Raw genomic sequence first — 23,596 nt, forward strand, 5'->3', positions numbered from 1 at the left:
CGAAAATGCATAATAAAGAAGGAAAAAAACATATATAAGTCGCACTGGAGAATGAGTCGCATTTTTGGGGGAAATTTATATGACAAAACCCAATACCAAGAATAGACATTTGAAAGGCAATTTAAAATAAATAAAGAATAGTGAGCAACAGGCTGAATAAGTGTACGTTATATGACACATAAATAACCAACTGAGAACGTGCCTGGTATGTTAACGTAACATATTATGGTAAGAGTCATTCAAATAACTATAACATATAGAGCATACTATACGTTTACCAAACAATCTGTCACTCCTAATCGATAAATCAGATGAAATCTTATACGTCTAGTCTCTTATGTGAATGAGCTAAATAATATTCTTTGATATTTTACGGTAATGTGTTAATAATTTCACACATAAGTCGCTCCTGAGTGTAAGTCGCACCCCCGGCCAAACTATGAAAAAAACTGTGACTTATAGTCCGAAAAATACGGTATTTATTCCTCCATTTGTGCACATTTTTATATTTACAGTTGTGATGTATGTTATACTTATCTAACGGAGCTGCTGCGCTGATTCTGTTGTATGTATGTATACAATAACAATTAAGTTGTTGTACATGTGCAAATCTCTCGTCTGGTGGCTAACAATTTCATAAAAAAATAAGAAATGTGTTTTTTTTTGTTACCTATTATGGTAGAAACCATGTAAATACTGTCACGCGTTTATATTAAAGCTTACTTAATAGTTAACACTAAACAGGAAGTCCCTGTGTGCACATTTTTCTTGCCCTATTTATTTTGTTATTTTGTTCCATCTCAGCTGGCTTCATTGTCAAACAAATGGGACTGCCCCTGAAGTTGGTGGCCATGGTGAATGCTAATGACGTCGTGCACAAGACGGTAACCTCCGGTGACTTTAGTATGGCTGCTACTGTCACACAGACACTGGCTCCTGCCATGGACATCCAGGTACTGTAGATTTTACTCTCAACTAAAACGTGTCTTTAGCAGTACCATTAGCAGTAACCAATGTGTTTGTTTTGCTAAAGGTATTTTGTGCTATGTTGTGTTTTTTAGGGCTGTCACTTAGAATGTTAAGTTGTGATTAACCTCAAGATTTTTTATATTTCAGTTGCATTTCATCCTTTTAACACGTTCTGTGTACAAAATCCAAAACCAGTGAAGTTGGCACGTTGTGTAAATCGTAAAAAAAAAAACAGAATACAATTATTTGCAAATCCTTTTCAACCTATATTTGTCATAATGTGGACTATGAAGCAGCTTACTGCGAGGCTTTCGCAACTCGCTGCAAGGAATGTTTTCCCGTGGTGTAAATCAACTTGACTGGACAAGGCTTGCAGGTAAATACATGATTTAATTACTCTATCAAAAGAACAAACAAAAGGCGCGCACAAGGCGGAGATACAAACTTAACGCAGGAACAAAACTAACGCATGGACAGAACCTATTAACATGAAACCAAAAAGACACTTACTGTGACGTGAAACGATCAGCATAAACTATGGTATCAAGGGTAAACAAGAGTATCAGGGGTAATGTCGCCAGGCTGACTACAAAATACACACACAGAGCTGATCGGCACCAGTTCGCCGCCAGGACCCCACATCAAATCCCTGCGCTCCATGGGGGAATAGCGTGCAGCACCTCCCAAGAACCCTCATCCAAATTCTCCAAGTCGTTTGCGGGAAAACTTTGAGCTGGCGACATTCTGTCATAACGTGGACTGTGATGAATGTTTTCCCGTGGTGCAAATCGACTTGACTGGACAAAGCTCGTAGGTAAGTACATGATTTAATTTTACTCAAAAAAGAACAAACAAAAGGCGCGCACAAGGCGAAGACACAAACTTAGCGTATGGAACAAAACTAACACATGAACAGAAACTATGGACATAAAACAAAACTACACTTACTGTGACGTGACCAGAACAGCATGAACTATGATATCAAGAGCACAAACAGAGTATCAGGGCTAATGTCGCCAGGCTGACTACCTGGCAACTACAGGCTTAGATAATAGTGACATGATTAACACAGGTGCATGAATCCAAACAAATGAGGCAGGTGAAACTAATGAGTTGGCATGGTAACTGAAACAATGGAGCATAAACATGAACTAAAAGAGTCCAAAAAACAACAGAACATAACCAACCAAAGCATGACCACAGAACATGACAGAACCCCCCCTCAAGGACAGATCCCAGATGTCCAAAAAAACAACAAAAACAAGATCAAGAGTCGCGGGAGGGCGGGAGGGCGGGAGGGGGACATGGCGGTGGGTCGCCAGACCAAGTGTCCCCGAAACCACAGAGGGAGAGTCAGGTGGCGGCGACGCGTAGAACGCCACTGCACCTGACGAGGTGGGCGACCCGGGAACGGCCACATCCGTGGCCGACGAGGAGGTGGTCGCACTTGGCGTGGCGGAGGACCAGGGAATGGCCACATCTGTGGCCGACGAGGAGGTGGGCGCACTTGGCGTGGCGGACGACCAGGGAACGGCCACATCCGTGGCCGACGAGGAGGTGGGCGCGCTTGGCGTGGTGGATGACCAGGGAACGGCCACATCCGTGGCCGACGAGGTGGGTGCGTCGTCGTCGTCGTCGTGGCAAGCGTGAAAGCTGCGCGCGTCCTCGTCATGGCAAGCGTGGATGCGGCAGGCGGCGAAGCTTGGCGTGGTGCGACAGGCGGCAGGTCTTGGCGTGGGTCTTGGCTTGGGTCTTGGCAGCGTGGAGCTGCTACTGGCGGCACTTGGCGGCGTAGAGCTGCTACTGGCAGCACTTGGCGGCGTAGAGCTGCTACTGGTGGCACTTGGCGGCGGGGTACCGCTACTGGCGGAAATTGGCGTGGAGCTGCTACTGGTGGAGCTTGGCATGGTGGAGCTTGGCATGGTGCTAGCCTTGAAGCTTGGCGTGGAGCTAGCCGTGGAGCTGCGACAGGAGCTAGCCGTGGTGCAGCAACAGGAGCTAGCCGTGGTGCAGGTGCTAGCCTTGGAGCAGGTGCTAGCCTTGGAGCAGGTAGGGTCGCTAGCCTTGGCTTTGGTGATAGCCTTGGTGCAGGTGCTAGCCTTGGCTTTGGTGGAGGTGGCCTAGCTGGGGGTTGTGGCTGGGCAGGTCGACATCAGTGTGTAAAGGATATCACCACATGGGCTCAGGAACACTTCAGAAAACCACTGTCAGTAACTATCAGTTTGTCGCTACATATGTAAGTGCAAGTTAAAACTCTACTATGCAAAGCCAAAGCTATTTATCAACAACACCCAGAAACGCCACTGGCTTCACTGGGCCCGAGCTCATCTAAGATGGACTGATACAAAGTGTAAAAGTGTTCTGTGGCCTGACGATTCCACATTTCAAATTGTTTTTGGAAACTGTGGACGTCATGTCCTCCGGAACAAAGAGGAAAATAATCAGATTGTTATAGGCACAAAGTTCAAAAGCCAGCATCTGTGATGGTATGGGGGTGCATTAGTGCCCAAGGCATGGGTAACTTACACATCTGTGAAGGCACCATTCATGTTGAAAGGTACATACAGGTTTTGGACAAACATATGTTACCATCCAAGCAACATTATCATGGACGCCCCTGCTTATTTCAGCAAGACAATGCCAAGCCATGTGTTACAACAGCGTCGCTTCATAGTAAAAGAGTGCGGGTACTAGACTGGCTTGTCTGTAGTCCAGACTTGTCTCCAATTGAAAATGTGTGGCGCATTATGAAGCGTCAAATACCACAACGGAGACCCAGGACTGTTGAACAACTTAACCTGTACATCAAGCGAGAATGGGAAATAATTCTTGAAAATGATCTCAATTTTAGAAATTATTTATTTATTTATTTAGTACATGACACCTTCATCATTTCCCGAAGAGGTGCTGTTTTGACAGCATAATCCTCAACCCAATGTGAACTGAAACAAGTCATGCCCAAAAAGGTCATCATCTGTCCTACAGTACAAGGAAGTGGTGCTTTACTACCTCCATCAGGCTGAGAGGGCACCACTGAGATGGTTCCATGTGACAAAACACTCCGCAGGTAATGTGTCTGGCAATACTGCAACTTTGTTTGCAAGGCCTGTGTCCCCTCTGTGCTAACCTCTGAAGCACCTTAATTGAGTCCTTGTGACACTCCTCAAGCGTTTGCGAACATATCAATAGATCACCAATGTACTGAAGCAAAGTGCTATTAAGTTCCAACCCTTTTATATCCTGCCTCAACAACTAATTGAACGCATGTGGGCTATGTTAAAACCCTTGCAGCGTCCTCGTATAGCACTACTGCTTCCCCTCGGTACGTGAATGCGAACAAATGTCTGGAATCTTTGTGTAACAGTACACAGAAAAATGCTGAACACAAATCGATAATCGTAAAAATCTTTGCTTTCTGTGGGACATTTGTTTGGAGAGTATGCGGAATTGGCACTTCCGCTGGACTATCCTGTCCAATATCATGTATTGCATGTGAGTCATGCACAAGCCGATACTTGGAACCCTCACCGTTTTTCACTGGCAATATGGGTGTATTTCAAACATTGCTTGTCTCGATCAATACTTCTGCTTTCAGGAGCCCCTCAATAGTTTTACTTATTCCCTGTTCTGCTTCTGGTCTTAAAACGATACTGAGCCTGCCTGGGAAACTGAACGTTGTGTTTTAACGTGATTTTGATAGGGTTACAATTAGGGCTGGGCGATATATCGATATACGCGATATATCGCGGGTTTGTCTCTGTGCGATATATCGATATACGCGATATATCGCGGGTTTGTCTCTGTGCGATATAGAAAATGACTATATCGTGATATTCGAGTATACGTTCTCACGCAGTTGCTTTTAGCTGCGGGCATTACACGACAGGCTCTTCCCACTTTGTCTTGTCTCTCCTTCTCACAGACAGCAAGCGCACCTTCTTACATACGTCACATACTGTCACGTCATACGTCACATACGTATACGCCCTCGCGGCGCAGAGAGGTAGCGGTAACAAATGAAGGAAGAATTAATTCCCAAGAAAAACAGCAGGGGGTCCATTGTCTGGCGGTGGTTTGGCTTCAAGTGGGAATATGTTAAACAGACAACCGTAATTTGTCAAGTGTGGGGCAAAAGCGTTTCTACAAAAAGTAGCATTACTGCTAATATGTAGCATCATTTGAAAAGTCACCTGCAAGAGAATGAAGAGTGCTTACTCCGCATGTCAACATCTCCATTCGGTGCCATATGCCCACACCAACAAAATGCCGAGGCAAACATTTCCAGATCAACACCGTATGAAAAAAAGAGTCAACAACAAAAGGCGATAATGTCGTGGAATACGTGTAATTACGGGGACCCCGACTTAAACAAGTTGAAACACTTATTCGGGTGTTACCATTTAGTGGTCAGTTGTACAGAATATGTACTGTACTGTGCAATCTACTAATAAAAGTTTCAATCAATCAATCAATCAAAAAGTCCGCAGTAACCTACCACATAGCGAAGGACGAACACGATTTGATTTCCTATTATGCAGCTCATTTTTATTTGACACTTATTGAAATATCTTGTGTGACATCATGTTTTAAACTATTGTAGTGGCGTTCTGTACAAAAAGTGCACTTTAATTTAGTGTTGTTTTGATAAGTCATCTTAGTGACACCATCCACAAAAGTGCACTAATAGCTTGTTTTAAAATGTCTCTGACAATCTTGCACTTTCTGTTTTGGAAATGACATGAATGTTTGTGCCACTGCTTAATAACAGTTTAATAAATACAGTTTTGGTCAATTGACTTAGTTGTGATTTCCTTTTCTGCCTGAAAGTTTAAAATGAGCATATATTAATGCAGTATGAACAAGAATGTTTTCCTGCGCCAAGCCCGCCACCTCTGCATCTTGGGGTTCGTCACCACCAATACTTGACATGTACAATATTACAGTATATGTAACAGCTGCAGCAAAAAAAAAAGTGCAGCATAAAATAGAGAGTAGATCCAGCAGAAAATATACATTATAAACACAGAGAGTTACAGTAGCTCTGTGTTTTTCAACCTTTTTGAGCCAAGGCACATTTTTTGCGTTGAAAAAATCCGAAGGCACACCATCAGCAGAAATCATTAGAAAACGAAACTCAGTTGACAGCAAAAAGTCATTATCGCAATTTTTGGATATGACTTTAAACCGTAATCAACCATGCATCAATATAGGTCTTGTCTCAAAGTAGGTGTACTGTCACCACCTGTCACATCACGACGTGACTTATTTTCGAGCTTTTTGCTGTTTTCCTGTGTGTAGTGTTTAATTATTGTCTTGCGCTCCTATTTTGGTGGCTTTTTCTCTTTTTTTGGTATTTACCTTTAGCAGTTTCATGTCTTCCTTTGAGCGACATTACCGCATCTACAAACGTACTTTGTTTTAGCAATCAAATATATTTCAGTAGTTTTTATTCTTCTTTGTGGGGACATTGTTGTTTCTCATGTCATGTTCAGATGTACATTGTGGACGCCGTCTTTGCTCCACAATAAGTCTTTGCTGTTGTCCAGCATTCTGTTTCTGTTTACTTTGTAGCCAGTTCAGTTGTAGTTTCGTTCTGAATAGCCTTCCCTAAGCTTCAATGCCTTTTCTTAGGGGCACTCACCTTTTGTTTATTTTTGGTTTAAGCATTTGACACCTTCTTACCTGCACACTGCCTCCCGCTGTTTCCGAGATCTACAAAGCAATTAGCTACCTGCTGCCACCTACTGATATGGAAGAGTATTACACGGTTACTCTGCCGAGTTCTAGACAGCACCGACACTCAACAACAACACATAATTTGCAGACTATAATTACTGGTTTGACAAAAATATTTGTAACCCAAATAGGTGAAATTAGATAATCTCCCAGGGCACACCAGACTGTATCTCACGGCACACTGTAGTGCAGTAGCTAACATAAAGGCGGTCAGGTAATAGACATATATCATCTATTGCTGTATGGCGAGTGATTATACAGCTGCATGGAGTGCGGAATGAAGGAGTTCTTGAATCGAACACTGTGGGAACGAAGCTGAAGGAGCCTGTTGGTGTCATAACGTGGACTGTGATTGATGTTTTCCCGTGGTGCAAATCGACTTGACTGGACAAAGCTTGTAGGTAAGTACTCTTTTTTTTATTTTACTCAAAAAAGAACAAACAAAAGGCGAAGACACAAACTTAGCGTATGGAACAAAACTAACACATGGACAGAAACTATGGACATAAAACAAAACTACACTTACTGTGATGTGACCAGAATAGCATGAACTATGATATCAAGGGCACAAACAGAGTATCAGGGGTAATGTCGCCAGGCTGACTACCTGTCAACTACAGGCTTAAATAATAGTGACATGATTAACACAGGTGCGTGAGTCCAAACAAATGAGGCAGGTGAAACTAATGAGTTGACATGGTAACTGAAACAATGGAGCATAAACAGGAACTAAAAGAGTCCAAAAAACAACAGAACATAACCAAACAAAACATGACCACAGAACATGACAGAATCCCCCTCAAGGACAGATCCCAGATGTCCAAAAAAAAGCAACAAAAACAAGATCAAGAGTCATGGGAGGGCGGGAGGGGGACATGGCGGTGGGTCGCCAGACCAAGTGTCCCCGAATCCACCGAGGGAGAGTCAGGTGGCGGCGACGCGTAGAACGCCGCTGCACCTGACGAGGTGGGCGACCCGGAAACGGCCACATCTGTGGCCGACGAGGAGGCGGTCGCACTTGGTGTGGCGGACGACCAGGGAGCAGCCACATCCGTGGCCGACGAGAAGGTGGGCGCACTTGGCGTGGCGGACAACCAGGGAACGGCCACATCCGTGGCCGACGAGGAGGTGGGTGCGTCGTCGTTGTGGCAAGCGTGAAAGCTGCGCGCGTCCTCGTTGTGGCAGGCGTGGAAGCTGCTCACGTCCTCGTCGTGGCAGGCGGCGAAGCTTGGCGTGGGTCTTGGCTTGGGTCTTGGCGTCGTGGAGCTGCTACTGGCGGCGTAGAGCTGCTACTGGCGGCACTTGGCGGCGTAGAGCTGCTACTGGCGGCACTTGGCGGCGTAGAGCTGCTACTGGCGGCACTTGGCGTGGAGCTGCTACTGGCGGCGCTTGGCGTGGAGGAACCTGGCGTGGTGGAGCTTGGCATGGTGGAGCTTGGCATGGTGCAGCTTGGCATGGTGCAGGTGTTGGAGCTTGCCGTGGTGCAGGTACTGGAACTTGCCGTGGTGCAGGTACTGGAACTTGGCGGCGTAGAGCTGCTACTGGCGGCACTTGGCGGCGTAGAGCTGCTACTGGCGGCACTTTACGTGGAGCTGCTACTGGCGGCGCTTGGCGTGGAGGAACCTGGCGTGGTGGAGCTTGGCATGGTGGAGCTTGGCATGATGCAGGTACTGGAACTTGGCGTGGTGCAGGTACTGGAACTTGGCATGGTGCAGGTGCTGGAACTTGGCGTGGTGCAGGTACTGGAGTTTGGCGTGGTGCAGGTACTGGAGCTTGCCGTGATGCAGGTACTGGAGCCTGTCGTGGTACTTGGCGTGGTGGTACTTGGCGTGGTGGAACTTGGCGTGGTGGAACTTGGCGTGGTGCTAGCCTTGGAGCTGGTGCTAGCCTTGGTACAGGTGCTAGCCTTGGAGCAGGTAGGGTCGCTAGCCTTGGCTTCGGTGCTAGCCTTGGCGCAGGTGGAGGTGGCCTTGCTGGGGGTTGCAGCTTGGCAGGCCGAAAAACTGGTGGTGGTGGCCGGGCCAGAGTTGCTGCCTGGCTGGGGGTTGTGGCTTGGCAAGACGAAAAACTGGTGGTGGTGGCCGGGCCAGATGTTGCTGCCTGGCTGGGTGTTGCGGCTTAGCATGCGGAAAAACTGGTGGTGGTGGCCGGGCCGGAGGTTGCTGCCTGGCTGGGCGCAGCTAAGCCACCCCACTAGTACAGCTCCCGGCCTTAGCCCCCCCCCCCCCCCCCCTCAAGGAGCGGATGCCAGACGCGCTTCTTGTGGTTAGAACCGTCTTTAGGGGTGGGTGGAGGGAGGTCAGGAGGGGGGCAGAATCCTCCCCTCTAAATTGTCCAAACTGTCTTTCATTCTTCCCCACCTGGGTTTGTGTGGGTGAAAAAAAAGAAAAATTTTGTGACGTGGGCGGGGCTTGAGTCTTGGGGGGCGGAGCATGAAATTTGGATGATTGTGACTGACAAGCTCTAATCTTCAAAAACATGTCCTGATAATGTTTTATCTTGGTGATAGAGTCTCTTGGGGCCGGGTGATTGAAAGAAAAATAATTTAGAAAAAAAAATTCCTGGTCTGTGACGTTATTCTGCGGCGGCGGCGTGACGTCATGCGGAAGAAGCCGGGCTGGCAGCAGCCTGTTTCCGCCCGGAAGGGGAGGAGCTTGCACGAACGATGCGTCCTATCCGCTCGGAGAAGTCTTCCCAGATGTCCTTCGTCATTGGCGGCGCTTCCGGGACTGGGGCGACGTGCCGACGTCCCCGGGACACACGGAGCTGATAGGCACCAGTTCGCCGCCAGGACCCCACATCAAATCCCTGCGCTCCATGGGGGAATAGCGAAGCGTCTCCGCTTCCATGGCGCGCAGCACCTCCCAAGAACCCTCATCCAAATTCTCCAAGTCGTTTCCGGGAAAACTTTGAGCTGGCGACATTCTGTCATAACGTGGACTGTGATGAATGTTTTCCCGTGGTGCAAATCGACTTGACTGGACAAAGCTTGTAGGTGAGTACATGATTTAATTTTACTCAAAAAAGAACAAACAAAAGGCGTGCACAAGGCGAAGACGCAAACTTAGCGTATGGAACAAAACTAACACATGGGCAGAAACTATGGACATAAAACAAAACTACACTTACTGTGACGTGACCAGAACAGCATGAACTATGATATCAAGATCACAAACAGAGTATCAGGGGTAATGTCGCCAGGCTGACTACCTGGCAACTACAGGCTTAAATAATAGTGACATGATTAACACAGGTGCGTGAGTCCAAACAAATGAGGCAGGTGAAACTAATGAGTTGACATGGTAACTGAAACAATGGAGTATAAACAGGAACTAAAAGAGTCCAAAAAACAACAGAACATAACCAAACAAAACATGACCACAGAACATGACAGTCGGAGTATGAGCTTCGCTGTCCCTCAATTAACTGGTGGAGTGGGTGGGCAGGATTGTCCATGATGGCGAGCAGTTTGTCCAGTGTCCTCCTGTCCCTCACTGACACAAACACCTCCAACTGCGTGCCAATAGATTGGCCGGCTTTCCGGATCAGTTCGGCGCTGTTTGTGTCATTATCGCCAGTTCCAGGTCTTAAATGGCGGTCAGAGTGGCCCAACTTGTCGGATTATCTACAATAAACTTCCAGGGAGCAGGGAAGCGAGGAAACAGCAGACCACTCGATGATGTAGACATAGGGACACACGGAAGTGATTACATCGCCGCTATAAATAGTTTGTCTGCATTAGCGCTTATAAAAACAATACCACTAATACTTTGTTAATATTCAAATCACAAACCGTAAATGGAGTATTATTGTAGGTGCTTTTTTGAATGGTTATTTATTGGTTTTTATGGGCAGAATAGTGGAGCTCCCATTGGCTCCGCTGTAAGCAAACTTTTATTTACGTTTATTAAATGCATTTAAAAAATTCCATCCGTCGTCATGTCTTTCATAATGATCGTGAACGATGGGCAAAATTCCAAACAAAAGTGCAGGTACCTTTTAACATTTGCGCTCTATTGTAGCGGTTGAGCGGAAAATATGTCATATCAAAGTTGCAGGTCCTCCATGCGGTCCATATTTTCTTGATTTTATGAGTTACACTCATTAAACTATTGATCGAAGCAACAAAATATAAATTGAAGCTTTTTTCTAATCGATTAATCGTTGAATTCATAATGTCACTTCACATCAACAAGACATTCATTTAATTCTTTTTAGATTTTTTTATTCTAATTTTGGGGTTACCAGCCATGTTATTACCGTTATTCTTTTCAATATACATTTTAATCATGGTCATATGTTGATAGTTGTTGTTCATAGTGTAGGGTAGATAGTAGCTGATTCATGGATTATCATGAATGGCTATTAAAAATCTAAAATTATTATCATAAGTGCGGCTACTGAGGGTTCAGCCTCCCGTGACTCCTCTGTTTCAAACTTTATTCAACGTTCCTTGAACACACCACAATTATGTGCTACAATGCAAGATGCATAACTGTCCTGTGCTGCCACAAATATATATTTACCTTTCTTTCCTCCCTTGTTTTGGTTCCCATATGTTGGCGCTGTGAGTAAATGCGTAAAGGTGAGCTTTGATGACGTTATGACATCTGTGTTGAGTGAACAGTGAAATGTTTGATGTTGGATTTGCTTTTACCAGAACAAATGAACATTTTTCATTTTTGCATGGGGGTGTAGGCAGTATTACACATTCCTGATTTGATTCAAACAATCGTATTATTGAACTTTGACAGCAAAATTTATTTTATCTTAACTTTTATGACTTTGTCTTCTTTTATAATTAATACAATTAAATGAAATAATCCATCTATCCGCTTATGAAAGAAAAAAAATCAAATCTGTACAAAAGCCCAAGGCCAAGATCATGTGCCCCCTCTAGTGGCTGTGGCCCTAAACAACTGCATAGAGTGTTTATAAATGAATGGATGGATACTTTATTTCTCCCATAATGTGGTTGCAGTGCAGATACAAAAAGTCCACACAAATAAGGTAAAAAACACACATTCGGGTTAGGTAAACATGCTATTTTCAAATACTTCTTAATCTTATTATTTGTTTTCTGCCTCCCCTGTCTGCTTGCCACTGGTATTTGCACTACTGTATAATAACTGTATGAATATCCTGTTTGTCATGTAGGACCCATATAACATGGAGCGAATGTTCTGGCTGCTTCTGGGAGGAAACTGTGCTTTGGTGAAGAAAATCATGGAAGAGTTTCAGCAGTCACATGCACATACTCTGCTTGAAAACCACCACAAGCTGGTATCCACCATTTGGAGATTATACATATGTTTCTTTAATGTTGATAATGAGACGTTCAATCTACAGTTTTGTTGTCCCTTTGCTTTTGTACTCCTAGCTGTGTCATAATTTGTCTACTGGGACAGTGAATGATGACGGCATATTGGAGACCATGAGGAGATGCTGGGAGGAAAACCAGTATGTTGTGTGTCCCCACACAGCAGTGGCTGTATGGCATCACTACAACTGTCCTCACGATCCAGCTGTTAACAGGTCAGACTTTTCACATTCAAGCACAGTGTGTCCATATTTAGTACTGTGATTCCCCTACTGTTACATTACCAGGACACCCTACTTGTGTCTGTGTGTATAATTTTTTGAGTTTTTCTGATGCTTTCTAGGGCAGGGCAGACAGATCCAAATATCACTAGTATTGATAACAAGGGTAGTAGTGTTTTCCCGATTTTGGTCCCGGTACCGGTGCCAAAATGTATTTCGATACTTTTGGGTACTTTTCGATACTTTTCTAAATAAAGGGCACCACAAAAATTTGCATTATTGGCTTTATTTTAAAAATATATCTTACGGTACATTAAAGGCCTACTGAAATGATTTTTTAAAATTTAAACGGGAATAGCAGATCCATTCTATGTGTCATACTTGATCATTTCGCGATATTGCCATATTTTTGCTGAAAGGATTTAGTAGAGAAAATCGACGATAAAGTTCGCAACTTTTGCTTGCTGATAAAAAAAAAGCCTTGCCTGTACCGGAAGTAGCGTGACGTCACAGGAGCTAGTATTCCTCACAATTCCCCATTGTTTACAATGGAGCGAGAGAGATTCGGACCGAGAAAGTGATGATTACCCCATTAATTTGAGCGAGGATGAAAGATTCGTAGATGAGGAACGTTACAGTGAAGGACTTGAGAGACAGTGATGGACGTATCTTTTTTCGCTCTGACCGTAACTTAGGTACAAGCTGGCTCATTGGATTCCACACTCTCCTTTTTTTATTGTGGATCACGGATTTGTATTTTAAACCACCTCGGATACTATATCCTCTTGAAAATGAGAGTCGAGAACGCGAAATGGACATTCAGTGCCTTTTATCTCCACGACAATACATCGGCGAAATGCTTTAGCTACGAGCTAACGTGATAGCATCATGCTTTAACTGCATATAGAAACAAAAAAATAAACCCCTGACTGGAAGGATAGATAGAAAATCAACAATACTATTAAACCGTGGACATGTAAATACACGGTTAATGCTTTCCAGGCTGGCGAAGGTTAACAATGCTGTGCTAACGACGCCATTGAAGCTAACTTAGCAACTTAACAACGGGACCTCACAGAGCTATGCTAAAAACATTAGCTCTCCACCTACGCCAGCCAGCCCTCATCTACTCATCAACACCCGTGCTCACCTGCGTTCCAGCGATCGGCAGAAGGACGAAGGACTTCACCCGATGCGTTTGGCGGCCCGGAGACGTAGGAAGTCAAGGTGAGGTCGGCGGCTAGCGCGGCTAGCGCGGCTAGCGCGGCTAGCGCGGCTAGCGCGGCTAGCGCGGCTAGCGCTCCAACAAAGTCCTCCTGGTTGTGTTGCTGTAGTCCGCTGCTAATACACCGATCCCACCTACAACTGTCTTCTTTGCAGCCTTCATTGTTCATTAAACAAATTGCAAAAGATGTCCAGAATACTGTGGAATTATGAAATGAAAACAGAGCTTTTTGTATAGGATTCTACGGGTACCATAACTTCCGTTACTCTGACTTCGTCACGCGCATACGTCATCATACCGCGACGTTTCAGCCGGATATTTCCCGGGAAGTTTTAAATGTCACTTTATAAGTTAACCCGGCCGTATTGGCATGTGTTGCAATGTTAAGATTTCATCATTGATATATAAACTATCAGACTGCGTGGTCGGTAGTAGTGGGTTTCAGTAGGCCTTTAAACATATATTTCTTATTGCAAGTTTGTCCTTAAATAAAATAGTGAACATACAAGCATACTTGCCAACCTTGAGACCTCCAATATCGGGAGGTGGGGGGGGGGCTTGGTCGGGGGTGGGGGGCCTGGTTGGGCGGGGGCGTGGTTAGGGGCGTGGTTAAGAGGAGAGTATATTTACAGCTAGAATTCACCAACTCAAGTATTTCATATATATATATATATATATATATATATATATATATATATATATATATATATATATATATATATATATAAATACTTTACTTTCAGTGAATTCTAGCTATATATATATATATATATATATATATATATATATATATATATATATATATATATATATATATATATATATATATATATATATATATATATATATATATATATATATATATGTGACGGTCCACAACTGTATGTGGCAAAATGCAGACAAGACAACTTGTCTTTTAGTAGTAAGTAAGCAAACAAGGGCTCCAAATTTAGCTGCTGACGTATGAAGTAACATATTGTGTCTTTTTCCATTCTATTATTTTGTCAAAATTATTAAGGACAAGTGGAACAAAATTAATTGTTAATCTACTTGTTCATTTACTGTAAATATCTGCTTACTTTCTCTTTTAAAGGCCTACTGAAACCCACTACTACCGACCACGCAGTCTGATAGTTTATATATCAATGATGAAATCTTAACATTATAACACATGCCAATACGGCCGGGTTAACTTATAAAGTGACATTTTAAATTTGCCGCTAAACTTCCGGTTCGAAACGCCTCTGAGGATGACGTATGCGCGTGACGTAGCCCGGGGAACAGAGGTATGCCTTCCCCATTGAATACAATACAAAAAAGCTCTGTTTTCATTTCATAATTCCACAGTATTCTGGACATCTGTGTTCGTGAATCTGTTGCAATTATGTTCATTGCATTATGGAGAAAGAAGCTGAGCAAGCAAAGAAGAAAGTTGTCGGTGCGAAACGGACGTATTTTTCGAACGAAGTCAGCAACAACAGTACACAGCCGGCGCGTCTTTGTTTACATTCCCGAAAGATGCAGTCAAGATGGAAGAACTCGGATAACAGAGACTCTAACCAGGAGGACTTTTGACTTCGATACACAGACGCCTGTAGAGAACTGGGACAACACAGACTCTTACCAGGATTACTTTGATTTGGATGACAAAGACGCAGACGTGCTACCGTGAGTATGCAGCTTTGGCTTCTAAACATTTGATCGCTTGACCGTATGTGCGCAACTTTTTTTTTGCGTATGTACGTAACTTTTTTAAAATATATAAGCCTTATGAACCTTGGGTTAGGTGAACGGTCTTTTGGGCTGAGTGATCGTGTGTGTTGATCAGGTGTTTGAATTGTATTGGCGTGTTCTATGGAGCTAGGAGCTAGCATAGGAGCTAGGAGTTAGCATAACAAAGACGTAGGTGTTTTTATGCAGGATTAATTTGTGTCATATTAAATATAAGCCTGGTTGTGTTGTGGCTAATAGAGTAAATATATGTCTTGTGTTTATTTACTGTTTTAGTCATTCCCAGCTGAATACCAGGTACTGTGAGTATGCAGCCTTGGCTGCTAAACATTTGATAGCTTGACGGTATGTGCGCGTCACGTACGTAACTTTTTAAAAATATATAAGCTTTATGAACCTTGGGTTAGGTGAACGGTCTTTTGGGCTGAGTGATTGTGTGTGTTGATCAGGTGTTTGAATTGTATTGGCGCGTTCTATGGAGCTAGGAGCTAGCAGAGGAGCTAGGAGCTAGCATAACAAACACGTAGGTGTTTTTATGCAGGATTAATTTGTGGCATATTAAATATAAGCCTGGTTGTGTTGTGGCTAATAGAGTATATATATGTCTTGTGTTTATTTACTGTTGTAGTCATTCCCAGCTGAATATCAGGTCACCCCCGGCTCTCACAGCATCTTCCCTATCTGAATAGCTTCAACTCCCCACTAGTCCTTCACTTGCACTTTACTCATCCACAAATCTTTCATCCTCGCTCAAATTAATGGGGAAATTGTCGCTTTCTCGGTCCGAATCTCTCTCACTTCATGCGGCCATCATTGTAAACAATAGGGAACTTTGCGTATATGTTCAACTGACTACGTCACGCTACTTCCGGTAGGGGCAAGCCTTTTTTTATCAGATACCAAAAGTTGCGATCTTTATCGTCGTTGTTCTATACTAAATCCTTTCAGCAAAAATATGGCAATATCGCGAAATGATCAAGTATGACACATAGAATAGATCTGCTATCCCCATTTAAAAAAAAAAATTCATTTCAGTAGGCCTTTAATTTGTTCAATCTACACTTCTGTTAAAATGTAATAATCTCTTATTCTTCTGTTGTTTGGATACTTTACATTAGTTTTGGATGATACCACAAATGTAGGTATCAATCCGATACCAAGTAGTTACATGATCATACATTGGTCATATTCAAAGTCCTCATGTGTCCAGGGACATATTTCCTGAGTTTATAAACATAATATGCATTTTTTTTAAAAACGAAAGAAGATTTTGTGACGCTAAAATCGATGTAATCATAGTATCAACTAGATACGTGCCTGTACTTGGTATCATTACAGTGGATATTAGGTGTAGATCCACCCGTGGCGTTTGTTTATATTGTGACGCCGGTGAGCTACGGTGTGTAGTGAAGCAAGTTTAGCTATTCCTCGTCCTGCAGGGATGATACTTGTAAGAAACTTACTTTATTTGTCGCCGTGGAGGCAAGTATTAGTGATTTAGAAGTAGCTACAACACTGCAGACTGCGGATAGACTTTAGCCGCTAGCTAGCCAACCATGTCTTAAAGCACCTCGTCCTGAGGGCGTTTCAGTGTTATAACTTCACTTTTATCGTTAGTTTTTAAGTCAAAATGCGTCTGTTCTCCCTTTTCTGTCTACACACTGTGTCTGCTTGTAAGTACTCCGTGATTGTGCGCCGCTGAACATGCTCGTCTGCTTGTAAAACCAGCAATGTCACGATGTGACGGCGACCGGGGGGGCGGGTGGTTGGGGACTGGTACTTTTTAGAGGTGGTATAGTACCGAATAGGATTAATTAGTATCGTGGTCCTATACTAATATTGGTATACCGTACAACCCTAAAGGGTAGTATTACTGACGGATTGATACTAGCTTGATGAGATCAATATTTTTAAGTTTTCCTCAATTTAAATTTTCAGAATTGCTTTTGTTTATATTGTTTAATTGTTACTGTTGTATTAAAATATTACATTGTTCCAGGAATGAGTACTTTAATAAAGGAACGCTTTGGAGGCAAAAAGAATTTCAATGACAGCCAATAGTAGTGTTTGCATTTGTTTAGTTATTTTGCACTGTTGGCTTTATTTTGCTCAAGTAGTTTATTGAAAACGTACAAACAGCGTTAATGGTGCCTTCACAGATGTGTAAGTTACCCTTGTCTTGGGCACTAATACACCCCCATACCATCACAGATGCTGGCTTTTCAACTTTGCGCCTATAACAATCCGGATGGTTCTTTTCCTCTTTGGTCCGGAGGACACGACGTCCACAGTTTCCAAAAACAATTTGAAATGTGGACTCGTCAGACCACAGAACACTTTTCCACTTTGTATCAGTCCATCTTAGATGAGCTCAGGCCCAGCGAAGCCGACGTCGTTTCTGGGTGTTGTTGATAAACGGTTTTCGCCTTGCATAGGAGAGTTTTAACTTGCACTTACAGATGTAGCGACCAACTGTAGTTACTGACAGTGGGTTTCTGAAGTGCTCCTGAGCCCATGTGGTGATATCCTTTACACACTGATGTCGCTTGTTGATGCAGTACAGCCTGAGGGATCGAAGGTCACGGGCTTAGCTGCTTACGTGCAGTGATTTCTCCAGATTCTCTGAACCCTTTGATGATATTACAGACCGTAGATGGTGAAATCCCTAAATTCCTTGCAATAGCTGGTTGAGAAAGGTTTTTCTTAAACTGTTCAACAATTTGCTCACGCATTTGTTGACAAAGTGGTGACCCTCGCCCCATCCTTGTTTGTGAATGACTGAGCATTTCATGGAATCTACTTTTATACCCAATCATGGCACCCACCTGTTCCCAATTTGCCTGTTCACCTGTGGGATGTTCCAAATAAGTGTTTGATGAGCATTCCTCAACTTTATCAGTATTTATTGCCACCTTTCCCAACGTCTTTGTCACGTGTTGCTGGCATCAAATTCTAAAGTTAATGATTATTTGCAAAAAAAATAAATGTTTATCAGTTTGAACATCAAATATGTTGTCTTTGTAGCATATTCAACTGAATATGGGTTGAAAATGATTTGCAAATCATTGTATTCCGTTTATATTTACATCTAACACAATTTCCCAACTCATATGGAAACGGGGTTTGTAGAAGTAGTGCTGTCGTTCTGCTTCCTAGGCAGTGAAATATATGAAGACGGTGGGTGTTCAAAGGAAATCAAAAGAAGATTAACAACGGCCAGAGCAATGGCCAGAGCATCACTAATTAAACAGCAACCACATTCTTCTAGGCACCAAGATCAAAATGATAGAGACTTTAATATTCCCAATAGCAACTTATGGATGTGAAAGTTGGACACTGAAAAAACAAGACCCACGAAAATACTTGCTTTTGAGATATGGTGTTGGCGCACAATCTTAGAAATTCTGTGGACAAAACAAATCTCAATTAAAGAAGTGCTAGAGAAAGTTAAACTAAGCATTTCATTATTAGAAAGGATCATTAAACAACAGCTAGGTTACTTTGGCCATATCATGAGAAGAAACAACAACTTAAATAAAAACATCATGCTTGGAAAATGTGAGGGGAAACGTCGAAAAGGAAGACCAGGGCAAAGGTGGATGGAAGGAATTACAAAAACAACAGGAATGACACCAGCTGAGCTAAGAGATAGAGTGGTGGAAAGAGCAGAGTGGAGAAGACTGGTGCATGATATCATCCAAGGTCGGGATCGACAAGACGGAACCTAAGAAAAAGAAGTTTATTGTAACACAAAAGAATAATTGTATAATAATTGTATTGTATTATGTTGTATTGTCTTCTATCAGGGGTGTCACACTCGTTTTCGTTGAGGGCCACATTGCAGTTATTGCCATACTTGCCAACCCTCCCGAATTTTTCGGGAGACTCCCGAATTTCAGTGCCTCACCCAAAAATCTCCCGGGACAACCATTCTCCCGAATTTCTCCCGATTTCCAGCCGGACTTAAGGCACGCCCCCTCCAGGTCCGTGCGGACCTGAGTGAGGACAGCCTGTCGTCAGGTCTGCTTGGCCAACCAAAAAGTAACCACAGAACACTAGTGTTCTGTGGTTACTTTTTGGTTGGCCAACGGTTTACGTTGTATTGCGCACCCTGACGGCAAGTGTGGGAGTGTCTTTTTTAAAAAAAAAATTTTTATTTTTATAAACCTTTCATAAACATTTCAACATTTACAAAACAGTTGAAAATAATAATCAAAGTAAATACAAAAACTGTACAAAAACAGTACAAAGCATCGCCAGGGGGTTGTAAATTCAAAGTAACTAAAATAGAATACAAATATATATATATATATAATAAACAAAGTGCAAAGCCATAGGCTCACTCAATTTCAGTAAATAACTTAAATCTGGAACACAGCATCATCGTTTTCACAGCTTTTTGGTTGTTAGAGGTAGAAAGTGTTTTAATGTAAAGTTCTAAATATTTTTTAAAGGCACAAAAAACTGGTCTGGTATTGAGAAAGTTACATTTATGAATATAAAACTTAGCCAATAGTATAATGAGGTTGCAAAGGTAAAATTCCTTTTCAAATTTTTGTTCATACAGTGTAAATCCAAATAGCACATCTTTAATGCAAGTGTGGGAGTAGGTACTGAAGTATGAAGTAAAGAGACGTAACTTCGTCACCTCGCCTGGTTATTGACTCCAACCCAGAATATTACACTGCCCATACCTACGCTCCTTCAGAGGCTGTGCTACTGGCTGCAAAGCATTGCACTTTCAAATACAACAATGAGTAGAGAGGAGTGTTATGTGAGTATATGTGTAAATAAATGAACACTAAAATTCAAGTATTTATTTTATTTATATATATATATATATAACAAAATACATACATATATATATATATATATATATATATATATATATATATATATATATATATATATATATATATATATATATATATATATATATATATATATATATATATATATATATATATATATATATATATATATATAGCTAGAATTCACTGAAAGTCAAGTATTTATTTTATTTATATATATATATATATATATATATATATATATATATATATATATATATATATATATATATATATATATATATTATATACATATAATATATATATATATATATATATATATACATATAATATATAATATATATATATACATATAATATATTATATATATATATATATATATATATATATATATATATATATATATATATATATATATATATATATATATATATATATATATATATAAATACTTAAATTTCAGTGAAATCTAGCTATAAATATACTCCTCCCCCTTAACCCCGCCCCTGTGTTGCAGGTTATCTTACAGCAGCAGAGTTCAATGCATGCTAAATATTTTGGCAAAATGAAGGAGCACTGTACACCCACACTCCCCAATTAGACTTAGACTTAGACAAACTTTAATGATCCACAAGGGAAATTGTTCAACACAGTAGTTCAGTTACAATGATGGAAAGTGTAAGGATGGAAAGGACAATGCAGGTATAAATAGACTAATATAGCGATAAAAAATCTATAAATAAATATGAATAAATGGGTTATACTTGTATAGCGCTTTTCTACCTTCAAGGTACTCAAAGCGCTTTGACAGTATTTCCACATTCATCCATTCACACACACATTCACACACTGATGGCGGGAGCTGCCATGCAAGGCGCTAACCAGCAGCCATCAGGAGCAAAGGTGAAGTGTCTTGCCCAAGGACACAACGGACTTGACTAGGAAGGTAGAAGGTGGGGATTGAACCCCAGTAACCAGCAACCTTCCGATTGCTGGCACGGCCACTCTACCAACTTCGCCACGCCGCCCTCATAACATAACATATCTAACATATATACAAATATATACATAATATGTGTACAGAATAATATATATACAGATATATTATATTATGTCTATAACATATATACCAATGACCATGTACAATATTACAGTATATACAGTATATGTGACAGCAGCAGCATAAAATAGAGAGTAGATCCAGCAGGAAATAGAAAATAGACATTAAAAACAAAGAGAAGTAGCTAACATGTCAGGTGTCAGGTAATATGCAGATGTTATCTATTGCTGTATGGCGAGTGATTATACAGCTGGATGGAGTGTGGAATGAAGGAGTTCTTGAATCGCACAGTGCGGGAAGGAAGTTGAAGGAGCCTGTTGGAGTATGAGCTCCGCTGTCCCTTAATTGTCAGGTGGAGTGGGTGGGCAGGATTGTCCATGATGGCGAGCAGTTTGTGTACATTTGTGTTTATTCTAGTGTCATTAATTAAGAATGTTGATTTTTAGATATTAATCGAGAAATACTGTTCCTAGATTACATAAATGCTAATAAAAAAAAATCTGCAATGATATATTTTGTAGACAAAACATTTTACACTGTATCCATGCTTGTGCTACAGCACACATCTCATTGTGCAAAATGTGAATGTTTTTAGGTTGAACAAAATGTGATCTCTGAAAGGGGTACATATCTCAAATTCTTCCACACAGGACCCCCTCCTGGACATTCAACATACATTTAATGAAAAACAAGAGTTTTTTATTTTCACTGTCATTTAGCCAAATCATGTAATAGAAAATATTATAATGGAAATGACTGCTGTTATTTCATTATTATAATAAAACATTCAACTTGTTATGATGTCAGCTTTGGGACAGGTGTGCTGCTGGTGTGGCGACATTGTGCACGTCTGATGTTGCTCACATGTGGTCCACTGAATTCTCAAGGAGTTTGTGCAATTTTTCAGACACAGGGAAAATTAGAGGGAACATTGGTTATGATCCTAGTCAACAATTTAAAATGTTCAAGCAAAAAGTACCAGTATCCGTGTCGGTATCAGCAATATTGGCCCTTTTGTTGCTTGGTATCGGATTAATACTAAAATGTACAGTATCTTCAACGTCTATTGCTTCCCTTTATGATTGTTTTATGTACAGTGGTACTTCGGTTTTTGTTAGTAATCCATCCTAAAATGTTCGGCTAAGACTAAATCGTGAGAAAACCGAAGCTTTAAATCCAATTAATCTGTGGATTCATCTATCAAGTGTCAATAACAAAAAAGTACACCGACTGAGTCACCAACGTGTGGGAATCTTTTTTTTGATACGCCATTCTGTGGAATAATACGCTGGCAACCTGACTAGTTTGTTAGGCGCAATGTTTGGTCATTTGGTAATGTATACGAAAACTTGGGCGAAACCGAATCATTTGAAAAGTTGGGCGTACGAAAACCAAAGTACCACTGTAGTTTATATTTTAATTATATAAGTACTTATATACAAAACCCAAAACTAGTGAAGTTGGCACGTTGTGTAAATCGTAAATAAAAACAGAAAACAATGATTTGCAAATCCTTTTTAACTTATATTCAATTGAATAGACTGCAAAGACAAGATACTTAATGTTCGAACTGAGAAACTTGTTTTTTGTTTTTTTTGCAAATAATCATTAACTTAGAATTTAATGGCAGCAACACATTGCAAAAAAGTTGGCACAGGGGCATTTTTACCACTGTGTTACATGGCCTTTCCTTTTAACAACTCTCAGTGAAAGTTTGGGAACTGAGGAGACCAATTTTTTTAACTTTTCAGGTGGAATTCTTTCCCATTCTTGCTTGATGTACAGTTTAAGTTGTTCAACAGTCCGGGGTCTCCGTTGTGGTATTTTAGGCTTCATAATGCGCCACACATTTTCAATGGGAGACAGGTCTGGACTACAGGCTGGCCAGTCTAGTACCCGCACTCTTTTACTATGAAGCCACGCTGTTGATACACGTGGCTTGGCATTGTCTTGCTGAAATAAGCAGGGGCGTGCGTCCATGATAACGTTGCTTGGATGGCAACATATGTTGCTCCAAAACCTGTATGTACCTTTCAGCATTAATGGCGCCTTCACAGATGTGTAAGTTACCCATGTCTTGGGCACTAATACACCCCCATACCATCACAGATGCTGGCTTTTCAACTTTGCGCCTATAAGAATCCGGATGGTTCTTTTCCTCTTTGGGCCGGAGGACACGTCGTCCACAATTTCCAAAAACAATTTGAAATGTGGACTCGTCAGACCACAGAACATTTTTCCACTTTGCAACAGTCCATCTTAGATGAGCTCAGGCCCAGCGAAGCCGGCTGCGTTTCTGGGAGTTGTTGATGAATGGCTTTCGCTTTGCATAGTAGAGTTTTAACTTGCACTTACAGATGTAGCGACAAACTGTAGTTACTGACAGTGTTTTTTTTAAGTGTTCCTGAGCCCATGTGGTGATATCCTTTACACACTCATGTCGCTTTTTGATGCAGTACCGCCTGAGGGATCGAAGGTCACTGACATTCAATGTTGGTTTCCAGCCATGCAGGGATTTCTCCA

At 41.7% G+C, this 23,596-nt stretch overlaps 1 protein-coding gene across 1 annotated transcript in view; it reads left to right on the forward strand.

Annotated features, from left to right (window-relative positions):
• thnsl2 (threonine synthase-like 2) overlaps positions 1-23,596 on the forward strand; it is a 39,545-nt gene that overhangs the window by 14,573 nt on the left and 1,376 nt on the right. Inside the window, 3 exon segments of the mRNA XM_062031390.1 lie at positions 805-953; positions 11,863-11,988; positions 12,086-12,240. Of these exon segments, the coding sequence (XP_061887374.1) occupies positions 805-953; positions 11,863-11,988; positions 12,086-12,240 (430 nt within the window).

The sequence above is a fragment of the Entelurus aequoreus genome, linkage group LG21, assembly GCF_033978785.1.
Source record: "Entelurus aequoreus isolate RoL-2023_Sb linkage group LG21, RoL_Eaeq_v1.1, whole genome shotgun sequence".
In the NCBI taxonomy this organism is placed as follows: Eukaryota; Metazoa; Chordata; class Actinopteri; order Syngnathiformes; family Syngnathidae; genus Entelurus; species Entelurus aequoreus.